At 38.5% G+C, this 18756-nt stretch overlaps 1 protein-coding gene across 32 annotated transcripts in view; it reads right to left on the bottom strand.

Moving 5' to 3' along the window:
- The window catches only part of LOC113112981 (collagen alpha-1(XIII) chain-like), a 96592-nt gene that overhangs the window by 42634 nt on the left and 35202 nt on the right, over positions 1-18756 (bottom strand). For 19 of the 32 annotated variants that reach the window (XM_026279014.1, XM_026279016.1, XM_026279018.1 and 16 more), the window contains exons 3-9: positions 15035-15079; positions 12422-12429; positions 8637-8663; positions 5812-5847; positions 4458-4484; positions 2330-2380; positions 100-135 (exon numbers count right to left, since the gene is read on the bottom strand). In XM_026279014.1, coding sequence (XP_026134799.1) covers positions 100-135; positions 2330-2380; positions 4458-4484; positions 5812-5847; positions 8637-8663; positions 12422-12429; positions 15035-15079 — 230 coding nt within the window. The remainder of the gene's footprint in view (positions 1-99; positions 136-2329; positions 2381-4457; positions 4485-5811; positions 5848-8636; positions 8664-12421; positions 12430-15034; positions 15080-18756) is intronic. The other 13 variants (XM_026279021.1, XM_026279024.1, XM_026279044.1 and 10 more) reach the window with 11 other exon arrangements.

The raw sequence follows: 18756 nt of genomic DNA, 5'->3' as shown, positions 1-18756 counted from the left end.
ATCTATCTATCTATCTATCTATCTATCTATCTATCTATCTATCTATCTATCTATCTATCTATCTGTTTGTCCAATTGGCTTCAAACAAAAGTCACTTACCGGAAAGCCTGGAAATCCTCTAGTACCGGGTTGTCCCTGAGGGAAGACAGAAAGAAAAAGAAGAGGAGTTATTTTCTGTAGGAAAAACATGAGGATTATGTGAGCTCGATGAAATGAGGTCTGTGTTGAGAGATCCAGTATTGTTCCTCCAAACTCAGTTGTGTCTTAATTGAGGTTGAAGGACAAGAGCCTTCCTGCTCTCTAGGAAGCACTTTGAGGAGACAAAGACAAATAAAGCTCTAAAAACTGTGGGACACCGACTGAAATTCAACACTGGAAAGAACAATCTGAAAAACTTTAAAGAGTTGTCCTAATTCAATATGTGAGAGCCAATGAGACAAGGCTAGCAAAATAAAAAATTAAATGTCAGTAATAATAAATTCTACATTCTTCTGTGAACAATGCCAAGTTTGCTTTCCTGAAAAAAACTTTTGTAGCCCTTGGGAAAAGAGGAAGTCATTCAATATGCCTGGCAAAAAAGGACTGCATTGGAGCGACCTGAGAGAAAATTACAAGGAAGAGGTGAACAGAGCTAATGAAGGGGATTGTGTGTCTGGGTCTCAGGTAGTTATTGGAAAATGGTTGATTTTCTCTCTGCCTTGGGAACTTAGTCTGCAATAATGGAAGAAGCAGCAGAAACACCCAAAACAGAACTGACAACATTAATTTTGTTGGCATGAAAATGTAGCCAAGAGTAACAGAAAACAATTGAATAAAATAAGTCTGGTCTACTGAAAAGAACTCCTCTAAACCAAAAATCCACTATTGCCACAAAACATAACATTCTTCAGGAGTGATCAATTTCCTGACAGCAGTCTGTCTTGGAATTAAACCCAGATTAAATATCACTTTTCAGTTGTTTTCAGGACAGCTACAATGTTCAAAGTGTACCTTGAACACAACATGACAAATACAACAAAAGATACTTGACAACATAGGGGAATGCTAATGGATAAATAAATAAATATATATATATATAGCATTATTATTTTTAAGGCCTGTCAGATTTTCAAAGTTAAGCATGTATTGTATTTATGTTGTATCTTTGTTGTACTTTTAGGTTTAACCATGTTCCCTGCCTGATCTGGCTAAAGCATTCATTTCTGCTGGCCTTTGCACACTTTTGCCTCAAATCAACCTCTGCGACCCTTTTGGAGGTGAGGACAAAGCGCTTTCAGCTCACCTGCTTAAGACATTCCCTGCAAAGAAACATCTAACTGTATAATATAAACAATGTTCATCATCTGGCTGACTACGTCTTGTATTAATTTTTTCTGAAAAATCCTGTAAAATGTGCACAAACTGACAGTCACCAATTATAAGCTATTACTGAACATTGTAGAAATATAATTTCTGTAAAGTTGCTTTGCAACGATTTGTATTGTAAAAAGCGCTATACAAATAAACTTGAATTTAATTGAACTGTTACATGTTCTCTGTGCCTGATGTCCACTCCTGATGCCATATTAGAGGTAATGGGTCAGAGGTATAGATAAGTGTATAATCAGCAAGCAGAAAAACAGTCTGAACAGTCTGAATGCCCTCCCATAAGAATGTGCTAAGATAAATGGGGAAACCACAGGTTATGCATGGCATAATCAGCAAGAAAATTCCGCTTCTGATGGCGTAACATCAAGTTTTTGTCCTACTGAGTGGAATGCATGGAAAGGGAAAGAGTTCCAGTTTGGGGACAAGCCCCATTTCGTCTGATGGCTGACCACTCATTAGCAGATACAGCACAATCTGCGCGTCTAATGTCTGGATTATGATGACAAAGGCGGGGATGTTTTCATTCCTTCCTGTTAATGAAGATGAGAATCCAAATGGGCATAATTATGAGGGAGTCACAGACCCGAAAATACTCTGATGAAGTGTAAGTGCTTCCATACAAGCTGCTTTGGGATCCCCATCCTGTTCATGCACATTAGAGTTTGTGTCTTGATTAGCAGAGATTTATTGGATTTGCTCCACATACAGTAGTGTGCTGGAGGACGCTGATCCTGCTTATCTACCCTACACAACATATTTATCAAGCTCACTTTGGGGTGGTCTGTAACTTCAGTGCGGGAAGAAAAACAATAGAAGAAAAAACTGCCAAGAACCCCTGGAATCATAAAATGATTCAGACCAGAAGCTTCTAAAATCTGCACTATGACCTCTATCTACTCTGGAGAGCTGACATTAGGAGAAGATGATGAAGAGTTTTAGCAGTGACAGAGCAAACACTTACAGGAGGTCCTCGTGGGCCAATGATAGAAAGACCTGGCTCTCCTGGTGCTCCCTACGGACAGATAGAGAGGTAGAAAGACAGTGAGGAGAGGAACTAATAGAAAAGAGACAGAATGATATCCACTAAACTACACCTAGTACACAAAGCCAAAAGTATCAGTGAATATATTGTATCTGCAGAATAGAAAAACATTCTCTGAAACACCCTAACATCTGTTTAACATAACTCTTTTGCCAAGCCGCCTCATGGAGAGTGCTTGCATGTGACTCAGAGGTGGAAACGGTATTTTGGTCTGTAAGTAAAATGTCAGCAGACCCATGTTCTCATTTCAGGGTCGTAGTTTATGTCTTGACAGCGAGTTGGGAGGGTCAGGGAGCTCTGCTGAGTACACAGCGAACGGCCCAAAGGGCTGGTTATCTGGTGCAAACTAGGTTATTTGCACTGTGTCAGCCTGTCCGCAGCACTGTACCAAACATCCAAGCGCAATCCCGCAACGCTCTGTGGTCAGACAGGAAAGCTCTCGGGTTTCCAGCACTTTCCCTAATTAGCTCTCTCATGTGAAACTCTATCAGGAAGACACCTTTGATGACCCAGCCATTCATCAAATTGTGGGCATTTTTTTTTTTATTTTCTGGTTCAGTGCACACTTTATCACAGGATAGAGAAGTATTTGTTTTAGCACTTTTTTGAATTTCCTACAAAGGTTACTGGTGAGTGATAAGTGTGATGTATGAAACTGATTTCCAGGTTGTGGAAAAGGAAAAGACTAGCTTTGCTCCCAAGGTCTATAGTTACCCACAAAATCTTGCAGAGATCTGTGCAAAACGACAACCGAAGATCTAGAGATATCCCTTTGAACAGGCTTACATTACAAGTATTTGGCAGCTAGGAATGGGTACAAGACAAAGAGTCCAAATACAATCAGCCAAAACAGGAGCAAAACATTCTGTTGATATTCAAGGATTGGACTTACTAATGAATGATACGATCTTTACAGATTTCATTTCATTCAGCAAGTAATCCTTTCTCTGTAAAGAATACATATCAAGTTGTCTCAAGTTCTGCAGTTCTTGCAAAGTTCAACCAATCAATCACCAATTCACCTGATTTTCAGCATGAACATTCCAACGCAACCAATTATGATTCAGCTGAATTGATTTGCTTGAGGACTGATATGCTAAAGCTGCCAGTTTCAGGGCTAGCGTGCCCATTCATCTTGAGGGGGTTTGTTTTGATATCTAATGAAGTAAAGTTCTTCACCCAAAATTAGTTGGGTCAAGACTTACCCTTACTGGAGGGTAAAACATGGCCGCACTTAAAAAGAGAGGATACAATTTAAACACTTGAAACAATGAGGGAAGCCCACTGATTATTCTGGATGAGAATCTGGTGGGTCTTTCCAAAGTCATAAATTGTCTACTTCTCTACTTGTCAGCTCGGTGGTCACATTGCTATTTATTTCCTTTCCAAGTTCTTTATAACCCCAATGTTTTTCTGGCAAGTGAGGGTAACCATCTAGAAGTTTCACTACTTTTCTGTGATGGAGAAGGATGAGGAACATGTTCCTTCACACATTGCTTGTTTGGCCTCAGACATTACACATCATTCAAGCTTGATGAAGGGAGGCCGCAGAACTGCTGGCTTGTACAAACACTGAGCACAGCTGCCTAAATGGACTGGCTTTAGAACGGCTCAAACCACATTTGCCACACCAGGAACTGAATGTCAATGCACTAAACCAGTATAGAGTGCTCACTCATACCAGATACAGACTCAAGGACACATCCAGTGACTACACAACTTTTAGATCGTTTTGGACGTGTCTAGAAGTGGTAGGGTTTCGTAAGCTTCTCCATTCCAAACATCTCTTTGTCTAGAGCGAGGAGTCTTAAAACTTCGGAGTGCTGCAACAATAAACACAGGTAATCCAAGCATTGTGGGAAACTTCTTCCGAATGTGACCCCTCAGGCCTTCTAAAATAAAGCCTAAAGCCTTCCTGATTTAAATCAGGATACCTGCGCACTTTGTGCAATAGGTTTGCACAACCCCCCCCCCCCCCATCAACACAGCCACCCACAATGAGACAGAGTCTCATTCCTGCACATGCAGGCCGACATCCTGCACTTACCTTCTCCCCCAGGTTTCCCTTTAAGCCCTGGTCAGTCACAGCAGACACAGTCACATGCACAGTGAGAAGGAGAGAGACAAAGAGAGGAACCAGGGTTAGCGAGGTTCTGAGACGACATGGGCATGCAGCAGCCTGAGACGGAGTGTTTGGAGGTCGGGAGAATGGGACACACTGATGTACTGGAACATTTGGGTTGTTGAGGGGTGGAAGCTACAGGGGAACAGAAACACTGGGGTGTTAAACTGCTGGCCTGTGGGGAGTAATGGATAGTAGATGAGGGGGCTGCTAACTTTTCTCACAGATAGACTTGTCAGTGGAGGAGTTTGGAGGAGGGAAGGATAAGCCATGAAGGGTGAAAAAATGCTTCCTGTGAGAATCTAAAGGAGGACAATGTAGCTTTACACTGGGTGAAATATGGAAAGCTCTGTTTGGGGCTCGGAGTTTGAGCTGAACACTGCTGAAACCTGCTTTTAGGTAGGGATTGTTTTTCAAGAGAAAGCTTTAGGGTGAGCTTAGAGTATGCAACCATACAAGGGCCAAGAGTCTGGAATTTCTCCTTTGAGGACAATGCAATTTTATCGGTTTCTTGCTGAAAATGTTTAAAGAAGAGTAGCTGCTACGTCCCAGGGGGACATCTATAAGACTATATGGATTTTGGTTAATCCTGCTTTCCAAATGCACAAATCTTATGAATGAGGGGGTAAAACAGAGCTCACAACTCTCTGTGGTTTTCCAGTCTGTTTCTCTCATTTTGAATATGTACGTATATATATACACATACAAAATGTTTCTTCCAAGCAGCCAAGACAAATTGAGTAATATGGAGAGAGAGTTTCTCATCAAATGCAGCCAGAAAGAACTCTGTTCTTCAGTCCTTGTTCAGATGTGACAGGGGGGCTGTGAAATATTTCAGACTTGACATTCAGACATTTTGTTAACTAATAATGGTGGTGATGAAGTGGGAACCATTTTCGTTTTTGGAATATATCTTAAAGTTGTGCTGAAAAGCTGAAACGCTACATTAAACCTTTGGAAGAAATTCATATGAAATATTGTGAATGCTTACATTCACAGTGAAAGCTAAAACAGGTCAAAATGATTTAGGAAGTGATACTAACCACTGATACTGGGATCTGTATATAACAAACTCTTGTAACTAAAGCAAACATTACTCTTCGCTTTGTAAATTATCTATGTGGCCTTTGGCATAATTACAAAGGTGTCGTACAGTTGCAGCTAGAAATATTCAGCTAGAAATTGTGTCAGTGGCACGACACGGACCAATTATTGAACATTACAGCCACATACTACAGACTAGCTGGTTGGCCTTCGTGCATATCATCAAATCACTCACCATTCTTCCAGGAATGCCCATTGATCCTTTGTCTCCCTAGTGATCAATGCAAAGTCAAGAGTGAAAATCAGGAACAATAAATCTTACATGTTGAACCTCTACAGTCTAGAGTTATTACCACTACCGATAGTGACTAAATGACATTCATCTGCATGTTTACATGGTAAGGCTAAGAAGAGTTAGTGATGTTAAGCTGACCAGTGTGATTCTACTGTAACTAAATGCCTATATTACTAAAAATTAATCTACTATACTGTTAAATTTAAAGGTAATGATGCAGGTATGCCAAATACTGTCTTAAAAAAACCCTATAAGTCATCTATTCAAGAGTTTGATGATGACAGTGTAGTGGTCAGACAGCAAGCATCACCAGTTGTTACATGATACCAATGAAAGCATGGGGTTAATGCAGTGTATTTTTGTATTAGGCCCATTTCATAATCATGGTTCTTGCATTAGATGATGTTTGCTAGCTGATCATATGACAGATGATGAAGTGAATGAAAAAGACAGCGGTGTGGAAGCATGACAGTTTGTTTCCTATTGGAATGGCTTAAAAGAATAGTTCACCAAAAAATTAAAATCCTGTCATCATTTAATCACCCATTTGTCACTTTAAAACCCACATGACTGCCTTTATCCCTCTGAAAAAAATTAATATGATGATTTTTTTTCTGTCATTTTCCATGCTGCTTTCCAATGCAATTACAATGGACAGAAACCGAAGGCTTCAAACTTTAAAAATGACATGAAAGCACCATATAGGTACAATTGAATATTCTCATTTTAATTTCCATGGAAATGTGTAGAAAGCTTTAAAGACTAAAAAGCTGATATTTTTGTTTGGGTGAACTACCCCTTTAACAACTACTGTATGAAACCCATTCTATCATAATTATAACTATCCAATAATCAAAAATTCAGCCACTTCTTTCAATTAAGGTAAAAATCCACAGAACATATGGGAAATGTGTGAGTAGTAACTTGAGATCTTGATAAAATAAATGGTCATAAGGATAAAGGACCGATGCATTTCCAAACATTTTATGCTATTTAATGTGGCTATACACTCCTGAAACGTTAAAGTGACTTATTATGCAAGGCTGTCCAGACCTACAACTGTTTTTATTTGCAATCTTAAAGTTGCAGGTCAGTGTATTAGAAGGTCTGGGACTGATGACAGCTTGCTGACAACTCATTTGTGTAAAACGTAATGGAAAGTTGGGGTTGTATGGGCGAAGGGGTGGTTTGGCTAAGCCCCCATTACTCATCAAAAGTCAACAAAGCATTTGCTAAAACAATGAATGTGCTCATGAACCAGCTTTTCTGGTGCACAGTTGTTTTACTAAGCCCTAAAACTATTAAGATAAAGGTTCCCGTATTAGAAGTGGTCATTTAGTATGACCTTCAGAGTTAATTCACTGCCTGTTGCTGAATGTCCCAAGAGGAAAGTCACTTGACAGAATTTTCTTGGCTCTGTCCAAGGTGCTGATTTGAGATATCTTAATATTTCTTAATGGCATTATTTAGTTACCAAAATACTTACAGTATTAGTTACCATAATAAGTGTAATGACTTTATGCACTATTTTATATATAAATATGAATATTGTTATCCTCAATTTAAGTACAATACACAGTATAAGCCATTTACTATAAAAGTCATAAAGTACTGCCACTATTCAAAGGAGTTATTGTGAAAGAGAATCTTTCTATTGTAGAAAGCATGTAAAATCATCTACAGCTTTAGATTAGAAGTAGCTTGATGAAGTACACTACAAAGTCCAGGCTTCTCCAAATGAGCCTTAAAGTACCCAACTACAAATCAGAAGTGTTAAATAGTCATACATACATGTGAATGTGCAGTAAAGCTTAAATAAACAAACCACAAGTATCCCTTAATAGTTCAACGGAGCGTGAATGCCAATATTAATATTTTTGAAGAACTAATCTAATGGACACATTTTGTGTAACACGCTTGCCACCCTTCCCGACCTTCCATCCTGAGAAAATACACAATTTCATTTCATTTCCTGATGATGCAATCAATCAGAAGCTTTGGCAGAGATTACATCCCCACTTTGACCAGCCCTGCCAACAATTTAAACAAAAAATACACAAAAAAGATTTTACGGCAAAGTTTCACAATAATAGCTGTCATGAATGATGGGGGTTTGTAGGTTATAATTGGCAGGTAGGACTAGAGTTCACATTAGATTGGATTATTTTAGCATGCCATGATGAAAGACAGATGTGTTTGAGTTTTGGTCAGTAATATTAGAATTATATGTGAAATTCAGATGGTGGATCCACACCAAAGGGCCTAAGGGAATACAATCAAGTATAAAATACAGTGTGCTAACTTGAAGGAAATAGAGACTTGTCCACTGAGCCTATTTAAAAGACTTGTTACATTAAGCATAGCTTATCTTATCTGGTTCAGGGGAATGTTCAGTGGGATCCAAAAGTCTGAGACCATTATGGATTCCTTCCTCATTTGATGATTTTTTTGCAATGTTGTCATAGGCTTTTAGACTCCATTGTATATTGGTCCTATTAAAATAGAATTTGAAGTAAATAAGCCACATATGCTACTGTACATACATTGGTTGTACATCATCAGACCCTTGGTTAAAAGGAGGTCTTAGTGTGTCCAAATAAAGAAGCTGTATATATGACATACATTATTCAGTAATTTTCATATTCAAGTTTCTGGCTGAATAGTTTGGATACAGCTTCTTAAAAGACACTATTAAAGAAAGGCAAAATGCAAGAAAACCAAACAGACATATAAACAGACAACAGGACACATTATGAGACAGTTACCGGAAAGCCTGCTCGTCCAGGTGGACCCTGAAAAAGGGGTGAGAGAAATGGGGACAGAATAAAGAAAGAACCAGTCAATAATACTAATTAAGAAGAACATAACACCCTGCCAAGCCATAATAAAATGTAGTCTGCTTTTACAATGAGTTGATTTCAATATTGAATAGTGAATCAATTTTACTGAGGAACTTTATGATCCAGCATTAAATTTCATTGTGGCAAGGCTCAAAGGTAACAGCAGGAAAACACTCCATAAAGCATTCCACAAACACCAATGCTTTTCCAGCAGAATATTCTTCGGACCCCAGAACATCTTTTTTTAATATCACAACATATTCCTTTTATTTAATGGCTTTCAATTTTTCATTGAAAAACATTTTAACCTTTATTTTTACAGTAAAATTAAAATTAAAATAAACATCCTTAACACAAGACAATTTAATCCATAAGAAATGCAGGTAATAAAAACTGTTTTTCAGAAGTATATTTCAACGTTGATTATTATTATCATTCTTCTTGTTTTGAGTACAGTTTAATATATATTTGATAAAAAACTAAATTACAATAATATTTAACAATAGTCTGACTATCTTTCTCAGTAAAATCTATCTTTATTAATGGTGTTTATATAATTTGTTTTTTAAAGTGTGAAAGTGAATTCAGTTCATGTCATTACCAAATATGATTTATATTTCAGTACTCAACATTTAGTGCCAGCATGAACAATGAATAGAACCATATGTCGGAATAAAAAAGATGTTCATTGAGAGGCCCACGCATGCATGAAACATGGTTTTACAGATGAAGGTGCTGGCTAAAAATCTGTATCTCATGCGAGTCGATTGAGGAGATTGCTCTGTTTTAAACTAAATCAAATCAAATAACAAGTTCACTTCCTCAAGGAGCACCATTCCACTGATAAAAAATAAAAAATAAAAAACTGTGTACATTTTTCACTGCAGAGGATTAGTGGAAAAAACCTGACAGCTGCTTAATTCAAAGAAAGATCCTTTCTGTTAAGATCGCCTTGACACGCTTCATTATCTGATGATGCATTTATAGTTCATTTCATGAGCCTGTGGAAGTGTGTACTAGTGTTTGTGTATGTTGGCTTTCCTCTTGGACTACAGTGTGGAGAGTGAAGCCATTTATCAATCCTCATTCCAGGGGAGGAAACTATTGCAGACGGACAAAAACATCCGTGGCACTATCTTCTGTCTGTACTCTTTCATATAGCGATACATCATTCAGACCCAAAAAATAAAAATAAAAAAATAAAGGAAAAAGGTTGAACCTGTTGAACACGGACTAGTGAGCCAGACTTCACAAAAATTAAAAAGGCTTATACATTTACAAATTGTGTTTCTATTCAAATCTAGTGTTTTGCACAGATTTCCGTGAGGTTTATGTTTAGGTGTAGGTGTCAAGTTAAGTGATATTAGCATTATCCTGTGTTCTCTGAAGTAAGTATGATTAAAACAAATTAAAAGTGACATTACGGACAGTTATAGTCTTACAAAATATTTCAGTTCAATTTTGCATTTCTGCAACTGGGCAATCACAAAATGCCTGTTCTCATACAGTCTAATGTGTGTCACTAAAAGTAGACTGTTGAAGTGTGTGGGAAACAATGAAAGACCATTAATAGGACCTTTAGGTTCAGAAGGCACACATGTGGCACAGCAGTGGTACAAGGTATATGAGAGCTGGACGCAGCTGGACCAGGTGTTTATAAGCGGCAGTGTGTTGAGAGAGGAACAGACCTCCGCTGGACGAAGCTGAGATCAGAACCGTGTGTAGTGCTCTATGTGTGAGATGGGCTACATGTGCTGTGTGTACATGAATGTGTTGAAGTATGTGAAGCAGGTCTGAGGTGCAGGCCTAGGTGCTGAGTGGGAACAGGCTACTGAGGTCTGCTGGGTGCTGATCAGCGAGGTCAGAGGTCACCCACCGGAAGAACATTTCATTTGAGATCCACAGTAGCAGGCTACATGTGGCTTTCATTCAGCCCAGAGCGCTGCTGGGTAAATGAAGGGGCTCCCCAGGGGAAACAGGGGCGAATGCTTCCCTAGAGCGCAACATTACACGGATAAGATATATTCAGCGAACACAGGGCACTTAAAGATCACATGCATTAAAAATACTGAAAAATGCTGAATTCAGCAAGTATATCACTAGTTTAATCACACTGTTCTCTTACAAACGAAGCAGGACAACGTATTGTGAAAATTGACCATCAAAATCATGTCAATATCAATATCAACAAATTTCACAACAGGTTCAGATTGGTCACGCAGATGTGTTGCGTTAATGAACAGAAAGCTGTTTGGCTTGAAAGTGACTTCTCTGTGAGCAGTGCTTTGTACATCATTACACTGTTGACAACAGACAGTGGATCTTTTTTGTAAAAAAATTCTAAATTGACCACACTTTCAGTCTGTGAGTAGATAAAGTATATTGTGGAGACCATGCATACTTGATTCCTTCTCTGATTCCAAACACAAATTCAGAATGAACTATTCATATAAACTCATAAAGCACTGAAATCCATTCCAGGTAACAAAACAAAAAATACTGTATCACCAAGCGCTTGCTTTTCACCCTTAATGATAATGTGCTTGAGACTGACCATTGCAATGTTCCACAGGAGTTTTTAACACACTAACTGTGGTGCTTTCTGTCAGTATGAAATGTTTCCTATCAGTACTAATTGTTTAAGGCTGGGTTAGGCCACCCATGCCTCAAAAGCAGGCAAAAGGCTAAGCTCATGTGAGGTGACCTGTCAAGAACCACAGACTATTATGCATTTAAACTTTGCAAAGTATTCATTTTCAGTGCACATTCAGTCCATGAATAGGCCAATTTGGGGAAGTTTTACAGTTGCCATCACATCAGTAAGTGTATTGTCTTAGTTTTCTTGTTGGATAATCTACAGTATACACTCTTCTAAGTATTGCCATGGGTCAGTGTAATGGAACAGCCCTCTAAGACCATTGATCAGGCACAAGGCTTGCCAAACCCTTTCTGAAAACAAACACTGTAGTTAACGACTTTCTGACACAGATTGCCAATAGATCACCAAACTTGTTTAAAGAAGACGTACTTGATTAAAAGAATTCACTAACTATCTCTAAACAATCTTAATTGACAACAGTAGAAATATCAGCTTAATGTTTAAGTTAGTTAACAGACTACGTTCATTGTTTGACAGTTCCCTCACCTGTCTTTCAGTTCTTCTCAATTTGCCTTTAAATGATGGGTTATATGAGCAGGTGTTGGAATGTTTATATACATTTGTGAGTTTTTGGGCCGTGGAACCTGCTCAACCCAAGGGTTTTTTTTTTTTTATTGCTCATAACTTTCACTTTCATAGCTCAGAAGACTTTGAGGAAACTAATTTTATACTGCTTTTTTCCTCTACTATATATTTCCTTTGACCTTTTTCTCTCATTATAACCTCATTCAGTAACATTAGCCCTCAGAAGATATATAAAGTTAAACAGGCTGTGTCTATTAATGGTGTCGTCTTCTATATCCGTCGACAAATTTCCAGAAGAATACATCGCTATGTCGAAGATAATGGCTTATGATTTAAGATGAAGTGTGTCATTTCTGTGCCACCAAGCAAAATTGCAAAAATAATGACAGCTCTCCATCAACAGTGACAGTAAGGAAACACATGAAAGATAAATTCACACTCTCAAAACACACAAATACACAGAAAGCCACAGAGTTTGGGTCACATTACCACAATCCAGTCAACAAAGGGACCAACATCTACTTACAGGAGGACCTGCAATAAAAACAGACAGAAAAAGAAATTAGTCATAAAAATAAAATAAAAATCATCTTGTTTGGAACATGTGTACATTACATCAAACATTTAACCCTGATGGATTTTATTTCCCCAAAAACGGGGAAAAAGTCACGCAAGTCTGAATTTGCGCAGTCCAACCAGAACCCAAAGTGAGTTTCCCAGACTGAACTGATGAACGCCGCCTCCGATTTCTCTGAAGATTAGAGTTCACACGCAGGTAGTTTAATGAAGTGCATCACAGTATAGGTTTGGTACAGAAATAAAACGTTAAAAGATATGTTTAGAATTTAGTTGACGACAGGATTGAAAAGCTTTTTGTGGGAAAGTGTTGCTTGTCTCTGGCCAAGGGATGAGCAGTCAGCCCACCAAGCAACAGACCACTGAGAACTGAGTGGGAGATTGAGCCACATCACTGGAAGATTGCCTGCACAGATAAATCCCAGCCCTTCTGAGCACGCGAACCCCACCCAGACATCACAAACTGTCCATCTCCATCATAGCTAATGCTAAATCATAAACTAGCAGCGTAATAAACAGTGTAAACAGATTTTAACTAACATCGTTAGTCAAGAAAGGTTAAAAGTTTTTCACAGTGATTCTGGTGAAGGAAATCCTGAGGAAATTATGTTAAATAGAATTGAGATTTCTACAATGTTGCTGAAAGCATTATGAAAATATGCTTTAATATTAAATAGACAGACATGCAAGGGTGCAGATTCAATGTGGACTTAGTCATGAGGTCAGTTGCTTTGAAAGGTTTGGGTCTTTAAAATTCTAATGTGAAAGGATGTCTAAACTAAAAAAAAAAACTTGATTTAAAATGAGTTAAACAGTCATTTGGAGTATTACAAAAACCACAATTTAAAATTATAAGCACATGCATTGGTAGGTTGTATGGCCTCTTTTACATCATTTGACAAAGACACAGCAATCAAGCAGAAAGGAGATCATAGCTTCAGTAACTCAAGCTCTGTCAAGTAAAAACAAACTCAAAACTGCTGATGACAGATCTTTTCCACTTAAATCACCAGAACCTTTTTCTATAATGTATTATATCTGGACAACTGCAGAGCGAAACTAGTCCGTCAAAGCAATTTGTTACAGAACTAGTGAAAGGTCTGAATCATACGGTTTCTTTCCAGGTCTTTCATCCAGAAACCATTTTTTTTTTTTTTTACCTCTAAACAGTTTGAAATTTTCATGACCAGAAACTTAGGAGAGGAACAGTATGAATCTTTGACTTACAATAAAACCATTGTTTACTGCAAGGGAAATGTTCCGACCAAACATGAGCTCGAATTCTTCAACAAGGAAGAGAGCAACATTTCTACTGAGCTCTGAAGTCAAACTGGTGCATTAAATATGGCAGCCTTAAGTAATGGTGCAGTCACACCGGTGACAAAGCTTTCCTATGGGTCCACCATTATTTTTATTTTTTTGAGAACCCTGTATTTTCTTAGAAATCAGAACCAGCATTTATCAAAGCTTCTATTGAGACAGCAAGCCCTATTTTAGGCCTAAAACAACGAGTGGACAACACACGCAAAATATGTGTGGTCATGCAAGAATAGCTCCCTGTACATTCCAGATCAATCTTTGTCATCATAAACGTTCTCATTTTACCCATATGATCCATGACTCTTTACATGAAACCACTTCAAACGCACAAAATATAGAGGATCTATATGTCATATAGTAGCAGCCTCCAATCACCTACAGTCCATTTACTGACCATGCGATACATACTGGTTGAAACAAAAATGGCTGAAATCATCAAATCAAATCTCAATGACTTTATGCATCATTGGAATTTATTCAGCTATTTTTTTACAGTATCTTCTATACATTTTCAAGAAAGACCCTAATTTTAATTTAGGGTGCAGCAGTTCGTAACTGGGACATTACCACAAAAGTACCTTATTTAGGCCTAAAACGTTCAAAGTAGTACCTCAAGTGTACAATATGTACCATTTAGGGGTACAAAGTTGTTGCTTTAATGTTTCGGTCCCAGACAGTGACAAGCTGTTGCACTTCTAAATGTAAAAAAATTCTGACATTTTACAAAGGTTTGTGGAGTTCTGCTCTGCTTTTTTAATTCATGGAACTAGTTAGTGTTGTGATTATGGATTATCAATCCATTTTATGTAAACCTACCCTAAATGACAAATAAAAGCTAAACAAACATATCAGTCAGACAGTTACTTCCTGTCTATTTGGGCAGTTCTTTGCTAGAAACAGCTGCAAAGAGTAACAGACTTCATGTTTCAAGTCAAAATTCTATAAACTCTTATAGAAATTCCATCTTGATGGATGTGACCCCAAACACCTTTCAATGTTGAGCACAAAATGTTTTATTAATACCGCTAATTCTGCACTAGGACTCCTTAATACTGCTCTAGTTTATCCCTAAATATATTCTGTAAAGTCCAAGCATCTCTGAATGTTTTGAAATCTCAATAGAGGATTGTGTTTGCATGCTTCTCTTGCTATTAAAAGCTTTAGTTGCACACATACGTAGCAGCTTACACACAACAGCAGTTTGTTGCATTGCAGGCACAGGCATATCGTACTGTAGACCTACCTGAAGCCCCATCCCGGCCTTTCTTTCCCCTCAAACCGGGAGGTCCTGATTGAAAAACAATCTACAGTTAGTCCCACCGTTACATTCATGTATTGAATGACCCAAGCAATAGCTCCACACCACAGTAAAGCTTTCCCTGCTATGATTTATACTAGCAGAGCTATTCGAGAATTGTATTACAAAGCTTTATTGCTACGCGACACAGTTATATAATAATTTCATGACAGTTCTTTGGACCAAGCTCCCTGTGGATGCAATAATTAAAGGCAAAAATGGGGCTAAAAATATATGGCGGCAGCTAGAATCAGATAACGTGTCAAAAACTGCAACAGCGCAGCCAGCAGTAGGATGAGTGGACGCTTTGGTGGACTGGGTGTGGAGAACCTTAAAGCCCTGAAGTGAAAGCTGAAACCGAGCACACAGACACGTGGAAGCATGTGTTCTGATTCCTGACGCATTCTGGACTTGTGTCCACTTCCTGCTCTGCAGACAACCTTCATCCAAAGGCGAACTGAGCCGGGGCGTCAAAAATACTCCATGTGATGAAGCCTAGAGCACTGTAGGTGTAAAACTATGCATATCTAGAGGGGTATGTTTGTGTGAAAGCGCGTGTGGTGGTACACTCAACAAACAACACTGAACTATAAACACAAGGAACATTTAATGCTTCCATTAAATGTTATGTCAGTTAAAGTATCAATATCAAGCTGCATATCACAACCACCTGTTACCGGCCTTAGGCAAGAGCACTGGAAAGTGATAGTAAATGGAGATCTTCTGTTGCATGCTGACATGAAGGCACCCGAGCCACCCATCCCGCCTCTTTTCATAGTACTGAACACTAAATATTGAACTATGATGATCCAAACACATTCATAATTCTTGATATCATTTTCCTCCCCGAAAAATTCTAGTACTGGATAGACCTCTGGAAATTGAGGCAGCTCAATGGTGCAATGATAGCATTCAATGGTTATAGTATGTTTTTTTTTTTTTTTTTAAATAGACTACAGACCTGGAAAATAATCACAATGTTACTGGGAGATATTCATTTAGCTTGTTACCATAAATTAATTGTGAATCTCTCAAAAATATGTCTGGATCACACTGAACCCAAAACATACGTGCATACATACATAAATATGTACATACATACATTCATGGATACAATTTTGCATATAGAAATTAAAGCCTTACGTGTTAATTAAGTGAAAATAAAACACATTTTATAATTTTAACCATTTCTAGGCCCACTTACTCAAGCCAGCAGGGACAGTTTCTTTGGATCTAAGCTCTGTTTAATAGAGCAGGAATAACCTCAAGAATACCATACAATCTAAAATACCCAGCCACTGGCAGCTCCGCTCCCCTTATCATCTGCCAATTTCTCCAAATGCTCTGTCCTCTGATTGCCACAAACACATGCCATAGTGCCCAAGAATGAATGTTTCAGCTTCCAGACATCCAAACTACAAGAGCTGCACAGCAAAAGTCCAAGCAGAGGACGAGACAGGATTATGAATAAAACAGCAAGTGCTAGGCTAACAAAGCATGGATTGCTTTTCAGACATGGACAATTTTAGTGCAAGAACACAGTACTGCTTCTATTAAAACTAATCTATATATAATGCCTTAAATGGCATTTAACTATATTTGAATTTTTTTTTTTTTTTTTTTGCATTCAAATGCACTATTGGATTAACAATACTTAAAACAATACTTATGTTCTACAATTTCAGCAACAGTAAACTAGTGCTGCTTTTGTTCTATTAAGTTAAAGAAAGGCTTCCCCACACCTCTTGAGCTGGAAAAATCACTGCACACATTTAATGACTTTTCACAACTGTTATATATAACCTTGTCAAATGTAAATTATCTTGGTTTCCAAATAAAAATACGGTTATGTGGCAGCTCTGGAAGGCCGAGAAGATTAGTTGACTTCTTTGAAAAAGGGATGTGGTGCTTCATGGACCTCCAGTATCCTAAGGGAACCAATAAACCTTAAACAAAGGCCCTATCAAGTTCTGATAGGGCCACAAAAGTTTCAAGCCTAGAGAAACGTACAGTCCATCACACACCCCAACCCATGCTGAACCCAGTGCAATCCAGATGACTGACGTCTCCCACTCCAAAGAGAGCCCAGGCCCGGTTACAGGAGCCGGACGGCGGTGCGTCTGCTCCCATCAGCCCACGGATGACAGTAGACCCATTCACGACGATCCCTCACCACTTTGTTGCCTCGTTAAACTGCAGTCACAGTTTGAAAAAGGATCACAGCACAAGTCATTTTTCAAACTCACTCCTGGCCACTGCTGCGCTAACCTAATAGCATGAGGAACGGCAATTCAGTAGCGCACAAGCCAGTTCTCTGCTGAAAGAGTTTGGCAAATGCTTCACTAAACTTGCACCTACCGGTCAATAAAAAACATGTGACACGCATACAATAGGCTCAAAAGCAACAGAGTATTTTGCTTATAAAAATAAGAAAGGAGACATACATCATTAAAAGGCTGGGAAAATAACTTTGCGAGTTTTCTTTAGGGCACATGGTCGTAAGCCAAACGTATCCTTCACCCTGTATACTGTACTTCTAGCCAATTGCAGCATTCCCAGAGAGTCTGAACTGGTGCACAGCTCTTATTCATTCGTATGCCAAGATGTGGCTAGGTGGAGAAATATTTTCCCCAACAATCTCGAGCTGGAAAAGTGCATCATTACGCCCGGGATTAAATAATTACAGTGAGCCACTTGTAGGAGATCACAACAAAGACGCTTCTGTGATGATGCCAGAAAAAAACACTATTACCCTGACTTTACCATTATTCCCCCAAATTGCTCCCAGGAGGAAAAAATATACATCAAAAAATGCGTCTCTTTCATTCTGGATAGATGATAGGCTTCCTACTCCAGTTGTATCGGGTGGCGAAGTGGAGAATTGGAGCGCCAAAGAAATCTTTCAGTGTATTTTCTTTGGCTTTTTTCCATCTAAATGGGTGATTTAGATAGTCATCGATTGAAATTTGAAATTAATTCATGATCTGAGAAACGCCCAATGGAGCCCTTACCATTGACTGGTCTGCTGAAAAGACTAATGTTGGCCAGCATGAATTTCTAGGTTGGTTTATACTGGTTTGAGCTGGTCAGCATAGCAATGTTGGTAAAACCTGAATAATCAAGAAAGGTTAAGCCTTTAATTGGGGACACCAGCACACCAGCATTCCATGCTTAAGACAAGCATGCAAAATATAAGGTGAAGTGTTAGATAGTTCATCCAATCAAGTTTTTTGAGCCATGATACAGTAAAAGTCTGGTCAGGAAGCACAAGGGACATTTGGTTTAAATAGAGTTTGCATTATTTCCTCTTTAATTGGTAAATTTTCTGCTCTGAATTGAGATCCACTGACATTTCACTTAGGCTGACATGGTTGGCTTTTATTTCCTCTGAACCTTTGTTGGGTCCTGCTCAATGAATCAGAGAGGCAAGGCCAAGAGGACAAGCGTTTGACTTCATTATCAGAAACAGGAGGGATTTGAAGCGTCAAGAATCTCAATAGGGCCATTGAGAACGACTGAATTCCACGTTTTTATCCACACCCATCGGAAAAATCCTGTTACTGGCCCTGAGGTCATCTTATCTATGACAAATAAAATGCAAGATTATAAAGAAAGAATTGCATTAACACCTGCCAGCCCTCACAGATGCTAAAGTCATTATGCTTCAG

Source organism: Carassius auratus, chromosome 13 (genome assembly GCF_003368295.1).
Source record: "Carassius auratus strain Wakin chromosome 13, ASM336829v1, whole genome shotgun sequence".
Classification (NCBI taxonomy): Eukaryota; Metazoa; Chordata; class Actinopteri; order Cypriniformes; family Cyprinidae; genus Carassius; species Carassius auratus.
This window is presented reverse-complemented; position numbering and strand designations above follow the sequence as displayed.